This window comes from Heptranchias perlo, chromosome 2 (assembly GCF_035084215.1).
Source record: "Heptranchias perlo isolate sHepPer1 chromosome 2, sHepPer1.hap1, whole genome shotgun sequence".
Taxonomy (NCBI): domain Eukaryota; kingdom Metazoa; phylum Chordata; class Chondrichthyes; order Hexanchiformes; family Hexanchidae; genus Heptranchias; species Heptranchias perlo.
The window spans coordinates 146,562,690-146,576,103 of NC_090326.1; the positions used below are offsets into that span (position 1 = coordinate 146,562,690).

The 13,414-nt window shown below is 41.9% G+C and overlaps 1 protein-coding gene across 6 annotated transcripts in view; it reads right to left on the reverse strand.

Moving 5' to 3' along the window:
* dync2i1 (dynein 2 intermediate chain 1) overlaps positions 1 to 13,414 on the reverse strand; it is a 94,875-nt gene that overhangs the window by 32,194 nt on the left and 49,267 nt on the right. For all 6 annotated transcript variants that reach the window (XM_068007968.1, XM_068007984.1, XM_068007975.1 and 3 more), the window contains 5 exons: positions 12,693 to 12,882; positions 9,346 to 9,448; positions 8,102 to 8,231; positions 2,842 to 2,953; positions 357 to 448 (listed from right to left, as the gene is read on the reverse strand). In XM_068007968.1, coding sequence (XP_067864069.1) covers positions 357 to 448; positions 2,842 to 2,953; positions 8,102 to 8,231; positions 9,346 to 9,448; positions 12,693 to 12,882 — 627 coding nt within the window. The remainder of the gene's footprint in view (positions 1 to 356; positions 449 to 2,841; positions 2,954 to 8,101; positions 8,232 to 9,345; positions 9,449 to 12,692; positions 12,883 to 13,414) is intronic.

The window sequence follows — 13,414 nt, forward strand, 5'->3', positions numbered from 1 at the left end:
AAACTATCTCAGTAGGAAGGTCTATGCAGTAATAGCTTGATCTAGCATGTACTCTCTTATGATATCACAAACATGTCCGAAGAGTCAGTGTTATAGTTAAACTGTAGTAAATATAGTTATAAGTTATTTGTTTTAAGCAGTGCGGGAATCGTATTGCTATATTGAACTTTCGTTCTGCCTGTTTTGATCAAACTTTGTTAAAATTAAATCTACGTATGTGAGATACTTTAACTTAAAAAAAAACAGATGGTTGGACAGGGTTAGTGTAGCAGTGCAATCTTTTAAGATCTCTGCAAAAATAAATTGTAATACAACACTAGGTTTTTGCACGTAGTCATCTAAGTGAAATATAATACCTGACAAGCAGATCTCAGGAAGTTGGTCAGTCTCCGAGAGTCAACATTCTTAGTCACTGAATCGGAGGACAAGGCATCACTAACATTAGCCCCTGTTCGAGGAAAGAATACTTAACATTATAGTGCATTAGTACAAGATACATTAATAAGAATTTCAATCCTTATTTGGGTTGATTTAATTTAATGCAATCAAAAAGATTGGAACAAGTCAGTGAAGAAAGAAAGTGAATATACCCACCAGGTATTAGAAGTCCTGTAGAAGCAGCATGAAAGAAGCAAATAATTAAAATAAATAGATGGGCCTTTGCTCTCCTTACTGAATTATATTAGCAAGAAAATAAAGAAAGAATTTGTATTTATATAGCATCTTTCACTACCTCAGGATTTCCCAAAGCACTTGACAGCCAATTAAATACTTTTCTTTGAAGCGTAGTCACTGTAGGGAATGCAGCAGCCAATATGCACAGAGCAAGGTCCTACAAACAGCAATGTGATAATGACCAGACAATCGTTTTTTTAGCAATGTTGGTTAAGGAATAAATATCGGCAAGGAGACCTCTCCTGCTTTTCTTCAAATAGTGCCCTGGGATCTTTTACATCCAACTGAGAAGGCAGATGGGGCCTGAGTCTGATCCAAAGTCTCATCCCAGCAGTGCAGCGCTCCCTCAGTATTGCACTGGAGTGTCAGCCTAGATTTTGTGCTCAAGTCTCTGGAGTGCGACTTGAACCCACAACCTTCTGACTCAGAAGTGAGAATGCTTACCAAGTGAGCCACGGCTGACACATGTTATTACACAAAAGTAATGAAAGAACTTTTAATGTAAACTACTGACCCCAGATGTTTTCTATTTGATTATTTATCAAATGTGTTTGGTTAGTAAAGATCTCATCTGCAGTCACGTTTCTATTCACTCAGTAATTCAAGAGGATGTATTTTGGTTACATCAGCCAAGGGTACATTCACCATTCAGCACTGGTATCCCGACATATTAAAAGCCCAGTTGCTACTTAGTTTTATTTAAAACAAAAAGAAAACACTCCCTTTGTCGAATAGCAAACTTGTTAATTGTGCACTTGGGTAAATTTTCTGCTTCTGCGTTCCTAGCACAAGTCGGGACCACAGAGACAAAATGCATATCCCCACCCCGTAATTTAATGACATAAATTTTAAGAAGGAGAAATTTTGTCTGTGGTCAGTGAGGAGGCTAATGGGTAGGAACACAGTGGAAATTTCGGGCTTGATGGTCCAACAGTGGCTAATGTCAGTTCTGGTTCCATTCTCAAAAGTCCCCTCTCTCACAATTCTCTATTCCCTGCTTCTCCCATACTGCCAAATCCCATCAATTGTCATTATTGCCAGGCTCTGCCCCTCCCCCAATGCGCCAAACCCCCCTCCTCGGTGCTGTTGGACCTTAAATTTCCCCCCCCACCTCCACTCCCAGGTCCTGAGGATTCCTCTCACTGCTAAAAAGGCCTCCCAGACTACATTCCAAGTGTTCCCTGGTTCCCAGACCCTCAATGCTTCTGGCCCTAAAACTAAAGTGTCCAGGTCCCAGGACCCCTCTCAATGATATCAGGATCTGCCTCAGTGTTCCTAGAGCCTCCCTCTCCAGCAATTCCAGAATACCAGGGACATATGGTGAGTGTAGAATGCTTAGAGGAACAGGTGACTTTGGACCTATGGTTCCCAACACTTACCACCAGTGGTTTTCCTCACCTCATGTCTGTTGTAGACTAATTGCAGGATGGTAGAAGGTGAACGAGATGGACCTTGATCTTTATTCGTGAGCAATTCCTATGTTCCCCGAGTGCTTCCACACCGAGAGACCCCTTCAAAATACTGCAGACCACGAGACTTCATCCCAGTGCTGCAAGACTCTAACCCCCTTCCGAAACCTCCCAGATCTCAGGCATACCCCAATGCTAATAACTCAGTGTCCATGATACTACTACTTGGCATAACACACCTATTCTTCTAAAACCTTGGACTCACTGATATTGGATTAAGACAAACTCATAATAGGTGGATTAAACTTTCTATTTTGCTGCTATACATAGATGTATGCATAATAAGGACTGAATCCATCAAAATGTAAATGATCACTATGCCTTTGCTCTATACTGTTCTGTTGTTGAATGAGAACAATAGTACTTCAACCAAGCAGAGTGCAGAAAGAGCAGCAAAGCACAGCACTGGGCTGTTGAATAAACTACTGAAACGCATAGTTTTTATAGCAAGTAAATATCCTTTATGGAAAAAAAATGCACACATTCCATTCACCTTTTTCTTCACCAGTCTCTTTAAAGTTAACACTTAAAAGTCAAGCAGAAGAGAAAAATGTAAAACAAAAAATGTCAAGGCCAGATCAAGTGCTCCAAAATTAGCTAACCATTGTCAGGAAGCTTGTGTTCTTATGCAATTAAATGAGCGAATGCAGGTTACCTCGTCAGATCAGACTTAAAGTTTTGCCACAAAAATGCTTACCCCCACACACCAGGCTACCCTCTCCAGGATGTTGTGTCCACCTTTCAACAGTTTCGATTTCATCTGTCTGAATGTCTCGGTCCACATTGTCTTCATTGCACTGAACAAAAGCCTATGGGTAATAAAGTCAAGTCAAAATAAAAAACTAAACTAACATGCTAGATAGTTAACTAAAATGAGAAGCTAGAGCTTCCCCCTGCATTAACTTTCAATACTCATGTGTTTGGAAGAGTTTATATACTCAGTACGAATAATTCATTTCAGGAGAAAAATCAGTTCAACGTGGACTGAAATTGCACTGAGCATTATTTTAAAGGGGTTAATGTCTTTATTGAAATAATGCATATAGGAATTTTCGATGATCACATTAAACAGCCCAATAAAAATAGCGCTGAGCAGAATTTCAAACCCTGTTTCCTCCAATTAATTTTTTATAGCTTCATATATTCATGCTAGATTACTGAAAACTGTACTTAAATGCATACCCCATGCTTACACAAATCTTGCAAGATTTAAGCTACTATCACAAGCGAGGAGTGTTAAAACAATTCTGCCTCATTCACACTGACCAATCCAGTATACCGATTTCCTCCAAAAATCAGAGCATCACTGAGTGCACATAGAATTACATAGAAATTACAACAAAAAAACGGGCCATTCGGCCCAATCAGGCCACGTTGGTGTTTAAAGCCCATGCAAGCAGTCGTCTAATCACATGTGCCTGCCCATAGACATGAACATGTTGAATACATGCCTGCATGTGCGCAGTGGTGCTCCAAGTCTCAAAAGAAGCTAGAGTCGAACGTTGTTGCTAGGCAGATACCTATATGCATGATGAAAATTATGTACCTAAAAATGCAAAGAGCCACTGCTCGTTTTCTTTTCTGCACTCTCCTATTGTTGAATGAGAAAAATAGCATTTTGACAAATCAGGACAAACTGGTTATCTAACTAGAAGGATATGCTGATAGGTTAAATGAAGAGGGGTGGGAGGAAGCTCAAGTGGAGCATAAACGATGGCATAGACCAGTTGGGCTGAATGGCCTGTTCCTGTGCTGTAGACTCTATGGGCTCGATTTTGGCGTCTGGTTTCCGGCGGGGGGGCCCGGAAAATCCCGATATCCGGTCACGTGACCGGATCGCGATGAAATCCTGGCCACTTCCGGGTACCGCGCTGACGTGCGGGGCTGCGCGCGCAAGCCCCGCTGGTGGGAATCCCGCAGGCAATTAAATCCAGCGGGGTTCCACTTGAGAGTACTTACCTTGCTTGTTGAGGTCAGTTAATGAGCTGAATCAGCTGTCAAAAGAGGAAGTGTGGGATTTTAGGTTCAAGGCAGTGAGCTTCACACACTGGGGGAAACAGTCTCTCTCCAACCAGGCGTGTTGCAGCCAGCAGCCTGTGGCAGGTGCCAAGGTGCACTCCACGGGGGACAGCCCTCACCCACGCAGGAGGCCACCGCGTCACATAGGGCAACCCCTGCCCCCCACCACCCCCCGCCAAGCCAGAGGACAGACCGACACGAAACCGCAGCCCCAGTCCGAGGAACCACCCACCTACCCTGCACAACCCCTCAGACCAACACCTGCCAGATGGGTGGTGTGTGGACACCCTCGGAGGACGAAGAGTATGACCAGCCCCAGCAGCCTCGCAGTCCACGCCGTCCGCCGCAGAGACGTGGATCCCCCCAACACGGTGTTGTTGCACGCCCACCTGCACAGCAGGAGAGAGGGCTACCGCAGAGAGAGACGCATCGCAGAGGGCACTACCCTCGCCACAGGGTCCACAGACTGAGGCGCAGCTCCCCGGACCTCTCCGAGCAGCAGTGCACAGGGAGGCGCAGATTCGCTCGACATGTAGTCGTGGAGATCTGCAGGCTCTTTCATGCCAAGCTGCTCCTGGCTGGCCCCAGCACCAACTGCTTACCTGTCGCTGGCAAAGTCACCACTGCCCTCCACACCTTCTCCTCCGCATCCTTCCAGGGTGCAGCCGGCTACACCGCCGATGTCTCTCAGTCGTCTGCGCGGACGAGCCCTGCAAATACACCTGCACCTACTCTGCAGTAACACGATGGGTGGCATCAGTGGTGGGTCCTCATAGTGATACCCAGGAGCGGGCATTATTGGACACAACGGACAGGATTCGCGGAGACATGGCAGTGGTGGTGTCAATATAATGTGTGCTGTTTGTTGCTCTGAAATTCAATGTAGGTAACACCCATGACAAACCCTCAGACACCCTTGTGCACCCCCTTCATGCTCACGACACGTTTGCCTTACGCTGCCTACTGCACATATGTGATGCATGCCCTGTGGCTGCAGCACAGGTGGTGGCAGGTTGAGTGAGGCTGGCCGTGAGGGAGGTGCACGAGAGGGTGAGTATGGGATGGAGCAATGAGATTGTATGAGGATTGGGTTGCGTGTTAGTGGCAGGATGAGTACTGGCGAGGTGAGTAGGTGGAGGTAAGATGAGGATGGGGTTTGAGTGGGTATGAAGGGTGATGTGACAGAGTAGTGTTGGCGGTGCCGAAGGAGATGTGGGGTGGGGGCAGTGTTGTGGCAGACGGAGCGTAGGGGAAAGACTTCGTGTTCTCACTGCGGCTGACCTACTGCGGTCATTGCAGCGCCTCCTGCACTGTAAGCAGGTGGGCCATATGTTGGTGGCGCAGGTGACCCCCTCTGCCACCTCGAGCCAGGCCTTCTTGGTGGCAGAGGCAGGCCGCTTCCTCCCGCCCGCCGGGTGGAAGATCTGTGTCCTCCCCCTCCTCCTCACCCCATCTGATGATACCTGGGGTGAGGCATCATTAAACTGGGAGCAGCCTTCCCCCTGGGCTGCTCCATGCTGCAATTTGTTCCATTGGTTGCAGCATCTGTCAGTGGAGGACTGCCCCTTTAACTAGAGAGCCTCCAGCTGACAGATCGTACTGCGCATGCGCAGCCCGACCGACGCGCAGGCCAGCGCCGTGGACCCCGGAGGAGCAGGTAATTGATTCCTATTAGTGGGTTGCCTGCTACGATTGCGTGGGCAACCCACTAATTTCGCCGAGCGTGTTGACCACGCTCCCGGAGGACCACCCGCTGGGAACCCGCAGGCCTGCTAAATTCGAGCCCTATGTAATTGTACGTAACTAATGGCCAATTATAGTAACTGTATATAGACAAAGACAACAGCCCTCTGCACCAGCAATGCTTCACATTGCTCTTATTTCAATTTTCATTCCAAATGTACACAGCTGTTGGCATATACTCAGCACAAAAATTGTAGATGTTATGATAGTATAACTTGAAATTATTTAAGTTCCATTCCCACCATTGTTTTATTTTTTGGGAATTGTTGACTTTTTACATGAAAGCGCTACTTAATATATTATTTAAATAATACAGAATGAACTGACTTAATCATAAGAGCATGCACACCATAAACAAACACAACAAGGTTTTAGGGGGCTGATAAACAATTTCAGCAGCCCTGGTTTCAATCTTCATGCTCAGCTACTGTTAAACTGTGAGTCAATCCTATGTGGCCCATAACAAAATGTTATGTGAATGGGAGCCATTCTGCACCAGCAACGTTCAACAAACAACAAGATAAATGACCGGTTCATCCATGTTTTTTTTGTTTGGGGTGTTTGATGAAAAGGAATGTTGACCAGGACACTGGGAGAACCCCCTGCACTTTTTCAACTAGTCTACAGGACCACACTTTTAATTCAATAATGGCACATCCGACAATTCAGCATGCCTTTAAAACTGCACTCAAAAACCAGCCTAAATTATGCGTTCAAGTCCTAGTATGAGATTCAAACCCGTGACAGCACACTGGAAATGTCTGAGAAAAGTTACACTGGCAGTTATCTTACGTATGAAAATTAATGTACATGAAAAAACAACCTGGCTAAAGAAAACAAGGAGAAAATTAAACTTAAGTATAATTTTTAGTAGTGCAGGTCCAATATGGTGGAATTTCTTTCTCTTGTAAGGAGCAGTAGTCGCATCCCAGAATGTTTAGCTGCAGTCGTCATTATTAATCTGCACACTACATGATTATTTGTGATTGATGAAAATGGAGTGAAGCAGTGGGTGTGTGGACTGCTGATGAAGATATGGTGGAAGGTTCTTTATATTCAATTATGGTGGTTCACTGACAGAAAACTACTACTAATGCATCCTCTAACAGCAACTTTCTACCCATCCTTCCATGATGTTCAGAATGTATTTCCTCTGCCATTGGTAGCAGTTTTGAAAAAATAGATGCTTCAGGATCTTCTAGATTACTAGAAATTCTGTTAAATACCTTAAATGGTATTTTGCACGGTGTATATAACACGATCGATAAAGACACATTTCAGGGTGCAGAAGTTCTAGATGGAAGAGGAGGGTGAATTATTTATGTGGTTCCATGCAGGGTGAGTGTGCTTTTACATGATACCGATAACTTGGCTGCAGTTACTAAGCAGTGTTGCTAGTACCAACTGATGCAGTGAATGATCACAGAGCTGTTTTGCCCCGGCTGCCAGTGTCTCACAGAAAAGCAACACTGATTGGGGGGGGAAAAAAAATCTGCACCCCACGTGAGAAGATAATTTATACACGTTGATGATGATATGTATGGTCGAAACAAAAATACACCATGTAAAATCAATCATGTCAACTTAACAGACTCCCTAGTATACAAAGTAAAAAATACAAGACTGGTCCACTTAATACTACTATAGGGACTAACCATGATTCTCTATGAAAATATCAAGTGAAGAATGTGAGACAATATTTTAACTGCCTATTTTAGTTGAGTTTTCTAAAAATTTTCTTTAATCATCTCTCATTATGAAATGTTAAAACTCCCACAAAATAAAGTTCAAATGATAAACATTCACACATGCACTCCTCCTCAATAACCATCCACCAACTCTTAATATTACACACACTGTAATGACATCTAATACTACGCACTCTAGGATTCTACTACATAGTACTATTTTGCATAAGGATAAAAAAAATAGAAAAACAAGGCCCCACTGCTAAAATGCAAATTTAGCTTAAAATTTCACAAAACAACATAAAACTTGAAAGACCATATGAATGTCATTCTTTATAATCCAACCTTACTGCTCAGAGTTATCCATCGGCCTTCACACATGGAATAAATGATGTGTGCAATAATTTCCAGAATAAAAAAAAATCAATACTTAAGAACATTTTATTTAAATCTAGTCTGTACATCATACATAAAGGGGCACAAAATATGTAATACTACAATACAAACCTGCTTGGTGTTTGTGCGTCCAAAGTTTTTGATGTACACATCGTACTCATTCAATGGAGGCAGATCAAGCAGTGAAAAGCTAACTGAGAAATCCAGGTCAATCAGTCTGAGCAGCTCCGCACTGCGCTTTCTGTTGAGAACAAAAATCAGGATTTTTTAAATGTACGTTAACAGTGGGAAGACAGGCTTATTTCTAAACATTTCAGTGTATAAAGAGCTCATGAAACTCATTATTCAGCATCAGGTTTTTTGTCGTATTGAATGAAATTAAATGGGCTGAACTTTAAAGTTCTTGAGCTACCGTGGAAGGCCAAAAAAAATTCTATTTCTATTTTTGAATTTGATGTAGATTCACCTTTTGCTTACTTTAAAACTAGATATTGATAACAGAAGCCTGGTATTTTAGTCTTAGATTTTCAAAGGCAAATGTTCACAGTGTACTGTTACTGACATTATTCAAAAATCAAATCTCTCCCCAAAACTAACAAAGCCTGTTCTGTGGAGGAGGAGAACTTTGGAAGTATACTCTAAAATTTACATATAAAGTATGTACACAGGTTGTTTACATTAATTTGACTAATAACCTGAATTTGGCCCAAAGTTGTGTGGTGGGGTCTGAATTGACTTGCACTTAAACAAAATGCCCCTCTGCATTTGCTCACCAACAATTTTCCCATCCTGCCTCAAGTTTGATAAAGGTGTTCAAAATCATGAAGGATTTTGATAGAGTAAATAAGGAGAAACTGTTTCCAGTGGCAGAAGGGTCGGTAGCCAGAGGACACAGATTTAAGTTAATTGGCAAAAGAACCAGAGGCAACATGAGGAAAAAAAAATTTACACAGCGAGTTGTAATGATCTGTAATGCACTGCCTGAAAGGATGGTGGACACAGATTCAATAATAACTTTCAAAAGAGAATTAGATAAATACTTGAAAGGGGAAAATGTGCAGGGCCATGGGGAAAGAGCAGGGGAGTGGGACTAATTGGATAGCTTTCAAAGAGCCGGCACAGGCACGATGGGCCGAATGGCCTCCTTCTGTTCCGTATCATTCTATGATTCTAAGTATTACTCTAAAATAACCTTTATTCTCTGTGTAACTACTTTCAAATATCTATTACAATACTCCCAAATAACAATGCCTGCATTATTTACTGTGTAATCGCTCCCATTACTCTGCATAATCACTCCTACAATGTGTACTATTTTACGTGTAAACTGTAAGCTCATATCTTCAGTTACCTACTTTTGTTTACTGGCCGCCTTAGAACTGATCTCCCTCTGCTTTGCTGCCACAAAGTCAATGAATGTTCCACGAGCAGGTTCCCTGGAGTGCGAGTTTTCAAAATCTAAATTAGGTAACAAATAGTATTACACACAAATAAAATGAACAGCATGGTGTAAGCAGTAGATAACATTTTGATAAGAAATAAATATATCCAAATCTAATTAAATGAGCTGTTTTATTAGTTTACATCTTTTCCATGACAATGTCTAACGATATTTGGGACAATCCAGCACACTTAACAGCCTGTCAGTTACAGCATTTATAGTCAATGTTTACTGCAGCATGTTACATGTGCACTATTGGCAGAACTACAATGCGATGGGCATGTGCCTAATGTTTACACATTATGTCAAGGCAAAAAGCCCAGAGCTGAACAAAATCTCAAATTACATCATTGTTTGGCACAAATTGAAGCTACCGGCCCACTGCTCCCATCACTTAACTGCACAATGAAACAACCCTGGTCCCACATGTTGGTGCAAGTCCTACCCATCAGGATAGTTGACAGTTTGCCAATAGGTAGATTGGCCATGCACACAGGGCACTATAGCTTCCTCCAAAACCTAAAACACCACTGCCCATTTAAAACCTGGATGATGTGGAGACTGTATAACGTTGGAGGTATATTCCTATCCATAAATAATTATGTTCAGGGTGTCAGGATGTGTGACCAGTGTAACATGATGACTCCTTTCATTATTTAATTGAGGCAATGTTATTTAATGCACCTCTCTCACATTGCCTGGGGTAATATAAATAGAACCACTAGTTGCTGAGCATTTTAGTAATGCTTGGTAAAATTGGACTAAATTGGTTTGTGGTAAGGTTAGCTGTTGCTTGAGTAATTATGCACTGCAATACCATCGTGAATGAATTCAAAAAGAATACTGGCTAGTGAATACCAGCTCTACACCAGCTACAGTTCATAGAATTATAGAAATTTACAGGACAGAAGGAGGCGATTCAGCCCATCGTGTCTGTGCCGGACGAAAAACAGCCATCCAGTCTAATCCCACTTTCCAGCTCTTGGTCCATAGCTCTGTAGGTCAAGGCACTTCAAGTGCATAGCCAAGTACTTTTTAAATGAGTTGAGAGTTTCTGCCTCTACCATCCTTTCAGGTAGTGAGTTCCAGCCACCACCATCTGGGTGAAAACATTTCTCCTCAACTCCCCTCTAATCCTTCTACCAATTACTTTAAATCTATGTTCCTGGGATATTGACTTCTCTGCTAAGGGAAATAGGCCCCTCATAATTTTACATACCTCAATTACATCTCCCTTCAGCATCCTTTGTTCCAAAGAAAACAACCCCAGCCTATCCAATCTTTTCTCAAAGCTAAAATTCTCCAGCCCTGGCAACATCTCCTCTGTACCCTCTCTAGTGCAATTACATCTTTCCTGTAATATGGTGACGAGAACTGTAAGCAGAATTCAAGCTGTGGCCTAACCAATGTTTTATACAGTTCTAGCATAACCTCCCTGCTCTTATATTCTGTGCCTCAGCTAATAAAGGAAAGTATCCCGAATGCCTTTTTAACCACCTTATCTACCTGTCCTGCTACCTTCGGGAATCTGTGGTCATGCACTCCAAGGTCCCTTTGTTCCTCCACACCTCTCAGTATCCTCCCATTTATTGTGTACTCTCTTGCCTTGTTTGCCCTCCCCACACTTCACACTTCTCTGGATTGAATTCCATTTGCCACTTTTCTGCCCACCTGACCAGTCCATTGATATCTTCCTGCAGTCTACAGCTTTCCTCCTCACTATCAGCCACAAGGCCAATTTTTATATTTTTTTAAAACTTCTTGATCAAGCCCCCACGTTCAAGTCCAAATTATTAATATATACCACAAAAAGCAAGGGACCTAGTACTGAGCTTGTGGGACCCCACTGGAAACAGCTTCTAGCTTAACCCCCTGCTCTTATATTCTATGCCGTGGCTAATAAAGGAAAGTTTCCCATATGCCTTCTTAACCACCATATCTACACATCCTGCCACCTTCAGGGATCTGGAACATGCACTCCAAGGTCCCTCTGTTCCTTTACCCTTCTCAGTATCCTCCCATTTATTGTGTATTGCCTTGCCTTGTTTGCCCTCCCCAAATGCATTACCTCACATTTCTCCAGATTGAATTCCATTTACCAATTTTCTGCCCACCTGACCAGTCCATTGATATCTTCCTGCAGTCTACAGCTTTCTTCCTCACTATTTTTGTATCTCTGCAAACTTCTTAATCATGCCCCCTACATTTAAGTTTATTTTATCCAAAGCGGGAAGGAAAATGTCCTCAAAACATTTTAAAAATTGTTTCACAACAGTAGTGTATGTTAGCTATAATTCATAATAACCTATTCAATACCTATTTAACACAGTGTAAAATGGTTAAAATGGAGGAGGATTAAGTCACAAACCAAACCTCGCATTTGCAGAGGCCAAAAAAAAATCACTATTTTAGAGTGTATCTGTGCTCATTAAAATGAGGGCTATCAATGCTGGGAATACAACAAGAAATTGGCAAAAACATTTATATCAAATGATATATATAAATAAAGTTGTATAAAGTAATACAGAAAAACAGACACGCACACAGACCAAGTTCTTGAAAGACTAATCTAATTTGGTGATTTAAAAAAGTATTTGGTGATTTAAAAATGGATTTTTAAAAATCCATACTTAAGAAAAGACATCCATACTTAAGAAAACACATACTTGCTCTCGAGGCAGTACAAAGAAGGTTCACTCGGTTAATCCCGGGGATGAGGGGGTGAACGTATGAGGAGAGGTTGAGTAGATTGGGACTCTACTCATTGGAGTTCAGAAGAATGAGAGGCGATCTTATTGAAACATATAAGATTGTGAAGGGGCTTGATCAGGTGGATGCGGTAAGGATGTTCCCAAGGATGGGTGAAACTAGAACTAGGGGGCATAATCTTAGAATAAGGGGCTGCTCTTTCAAAACTGAGATGATGAGAAACTTCTTCACTCAGAGGGTAGTAGGTCTGAGGAATTTGCTGCCCCAGGAAGCTGTGGAAGCTACATCATTAAATAAATTTAAAACAGAAATCGACAGTTTCCTAGAAGTAAAGGGAATTAGGGGTTACGGGGAGCGGGCAGGAAATTGGACATGAATTTAGATTTGAGGTTAGGATCAGATCAGCCATGATCTTATTGAATGGCGGAGCAGGCTCGAGGGGCCGATTGGCCTACTCCTGCTCCTATTTCTTATGTTCTTATGTTCTTATTTTTGATAATCCAATGGTAATTATTTTTAAGGTATGGTAATTCATATAAAAATTGACGGTACCTCTTTTTGGTTCTTCCTTGTGCGTCTTTCTGAAGCTTCTAATCTGTGTTGCTCTGATATGTTCATTTTCTGCAGTAATTGCTTTTTGAATCTCTTCAATTTCGGCTCGCTGGCGGGCTGGAATTTCCTCCCTTTCTTGTTCTACCTCTTTATTTTCACATTCATCTTCTTCAAAGTCATCCACATAGTCCTTTACACAGAGAAACATAAAAGCTTTGTACTTCATAACTTAGCTTTACAGGGTATTTTTAATTTAGAACATTTGTTTATTTCTCCTTTGTGTAGACTTTCTGCTAAACAGTCAGTTAATGGCCTGATCTAATACCATCCTGTTGTAAGGCACCAGCCATGATAGTTGTACCATGATCGGGAACTCACTGCGAATTACACACAACCCTACATAACACTCCAGAAAATACTACAAAATTTCTGTATACTGCCAATAGCAACATATAAAAAATTTTGTGCTTTAAGTTTCCCTTGTGTTTTCTTTTTCTAGAAGTAGTGCATTTGTTTGGTTTTTGCGGTTAATGGAGTTACTGATCAGTGTAATTAAAGCAAATTCCATGCGTTACTTAATGAGAAAGTAAACAAGAACATTATTTTATATGTTGGAAATTAGATTTTAAACAAGCAGATATATAAATAGAAGCCTGCTGATATCCAATCATATATGGTCCACCATCACCTTCTCAAGGGCAGCTAGGGATGGGTAATAAATG